At 50.9% G+C, this 2,693-nt stretch overlaps 1 protein-coding gene across 1 annotated transcript in view; it reads left to right on the forward strand.

Moving 5' to 3' along the window:
- LOC112115439 (zinc finger protein 501-like) overlaps window positions 1–2,106 on the forward strand; it is an 8,490-nt gene extending 6,384 nt beyond the window's left edge. Inside the window, exon 4 of the mRNA XM_026661282.2 lies at window positions 299–2,106. Coding sequence (XP_026517067.2) covers window positions 299–1,515 — 1,217 coding nt within the window. The 3' untranslated portion in view covers window positions 1,516–2,106. The remainder of the gene's footprint in view (window positions 1–298) is intronic.
- The last annotated feature ends 587 nt before the right edge of the window (window positions 2,107–2,693 follow it).

Below are 2,693 nucleotides of genomic sequence, written 5' to 3' on the forward strand. Positions count from 1 at the left end.
CAATGGTTTTTTTTTTTTTTTTATTTAAATATCAGGGTTGGAAGGGACCTCAGGAGGTCATCTAGTCCAAGCCCCTGCTCAAAGCAGGACCAATCCCCAGACAGATTTTTGCCCCAGATCCCTAAATGGCCCCCCTCAAGGATTGAGCTCACAACCCTGGGTTTAGCAGGCCAATGCTCAAACCACAGAGCTATCCCTCCCCCCCTTGTTCTTGTGTCATGTTTCCCCTTTGCTGTTCCCCTTTATTTCCTTTCCCCCCAGCACCGAGAATGACTCCTGTCTGGATTCTCTATTTCAGCAGGTGAAACTACAGTGCGTGAGATCAAGGAAGAGACTCCACAGCAGGAAAGTCCTGAGCAACAGGAACTGCATAGGATGTTATCAGGAAGATCCAAAGAGAATTTTTCCCAGAGCGCTGAACAGGGAAAAGTCTGGGGCAATCAGCACAAGTCAGAGAGGCACAAAGGGAAAGAAGTGGGTAAAGCCATTAATTGTAGGAGAGGATGCAGTAATCCCAAGGAAACCACAGCCCAACAGAAAATCCAGACAGAAGAGAGAAAGTACACGTGCACTGAATGTTGGAAAAGCTTCAGTCGTAGTTCAAACCTCATTGCCCATCAGAGAATCCACACGGGAGAGAGACCCTTTAAATGTACCGAGTGTGGGAAAAGCTTCATTCAGAGAGTAAACCTCATTTCTCATCAGAGAATCCACACGGGAGAGAGACCCTATAAATGTACCGAGTGTGGGAAAAGCTTCAGTAAGAGATCGCACCTGAATACACACACAATAATCCACACGGGAGAGAGACCCTATAAATGTACCGAGTGTGGGAAAAGTTTCGGTCAGAGATCACAGCTTAATACGCACAAAATAATCCATGCAGGAGACACATCCATGATAACCCACGCCAGAGAAAAACATTATACGTGCTTGGACTGTGGGGAAAACTTAAAGTGGAGCTCAGAACTTGTTACACATCAGAGACTCCACACAGGAGAGATCCCTTATAAATGCTTCGACTGTGGGAAATGTTTCATGCGGAGTTCAACCCTTATCTTACACCAGAGAATCCACACGAGAGAGACACCCTATCAGTGCCCCAACTGTGGGGAAAGATTCAGATGGAGTACGCAGCTTGTGAAACATCAGATGCTCCACACGGGAGAAAGACCCTATAAATGCCCCGACTGTGGGAAAAGCTATAGTGACAGCTCATCCCTTATTTCACATCAGCGAACCCACACAGGAGAGAAGCCCTATACCTGTGTGGACTGTGGGAAAAGTTTCAATCAAAACTCAACCCTGAACAGACACAAGCGGCTCCACACGGGAGAAAAACCCTATAAATGCACTGAGTGTGGGAAAAGTTTCAGTCAGCGCTCAAACCTCAGTGTGCATCAGCGGCTCCACACAGGAGAGAAACCCTATAAATGCCCCGATTGCGGGAAAAGCTTCAATCGGAGATCAAACCTTAGCGTGCACAAGAAGCTCCACGCAGGAGAGAAACCTTGACTGGGGGAGATGCTACAACCGGGGCTCTTATTTATATTAGGCCTCAGCAAATCCATACAGGGAAGTTACCTCTTAAACATCCTGAGCGTGGAAAATACTTCACGCAGAGTTAACGGGCTTGTCTACCCTACAGAGCCTTGGCCGGGATAGCTTGGCTGGCAGAGTCACCTAGTGGATAAGCAGCGCAAGCCAACAGAGATCTTCTGCCAAACTAGTTAAAACGCCTCCCGGAAGGAGATTAGCTAAACCCACAGAAGCACTAGCTGCGTCTACACTCAGAGTTTTGCCAGCATGACTGGGGATGGGTGATTTTTTCCCCCCCCACACTCTTAGCTAGGCCGGGAAAACTTCGTAGCCTAGACAAAGCAGTTATTGGACAACAGGAGAGAGATTCTACCAGTGCCCTGACTAGGGCTGGCTACCGTGTAAAAAAATAAAAAATCTGTTTCCTCGTTCCCACACACATCCGGGGCATTTGGCTCCCAGGGATCCAGCTGCCCATCGCTGGGGTGAGAACCCAGCAGTAGCTGGTCAGTGACCCTCTGGCTCTGCCTGGTCTAAGCAAACCGCAGGCAGAGGAGGAGAAGCCCCGATCAGCCCCTCCTCCCTGCTGCAGCCCTGGCTGCTGAGTTGATGGGCCACAGATGGGGGAAGGGAGAGAGAGAAACTCCTCCAGCCGCTCCCTCTGCCTGGCTGAAGTTCCCCCCTCTCCCTTCCCCTCCCAGCCGGGATCCCCCTGCCATGGAGATGAGGAGAAGGACACTTGGGCCAGGCCCCACCTTCACTCTAGACCCCTGTCCCCATGCCCCATCTTCCACCAACCTCTGGGCTGGGCTCCCCCACTTACCTGGAGCTGTTCCCTGCAGGGGGAGTGTCCCTGGGGGGCTGGTAACTCCTCCCCTCCCTGAATCCCCCCAGGGCGCTGGGCTGTGGGGGCTCAAAGGTTAAGAGACCAAGGGGGACAGGTTTTGGGAATAGCACTGGAGTATTAAATATTGGAGCTGAGTGCTGGGGCTATCGGGCATTTGGGGATCATGGGATAAGAGGAGGTGGAAGAGATGGGGTTAGGGAGATGATTTCCCCTAGTGTTCATGGCCCTGCTCCTTCTGCAATGAAAAATCGACAGGGCCTGCTTTCCCTAGTACCCTTTGTAAAATCCCTAGAAAAGCCTAGAGGCC

Source organism: Terrapene carolina, unplaced genomic scaffold (assembly GCF_002925995.2).
Source record: "Terrapene carolina triunguis isolate 2854851 unplaced genomic scaffold, T_m_triunguis-2.0 Scaffold990, whole genome shotgun sequence".
NCBI lineage: Eukaryota > Metazoa > Chordata > Testudines > Emydidae > Terrapene > Terrapene triunguis.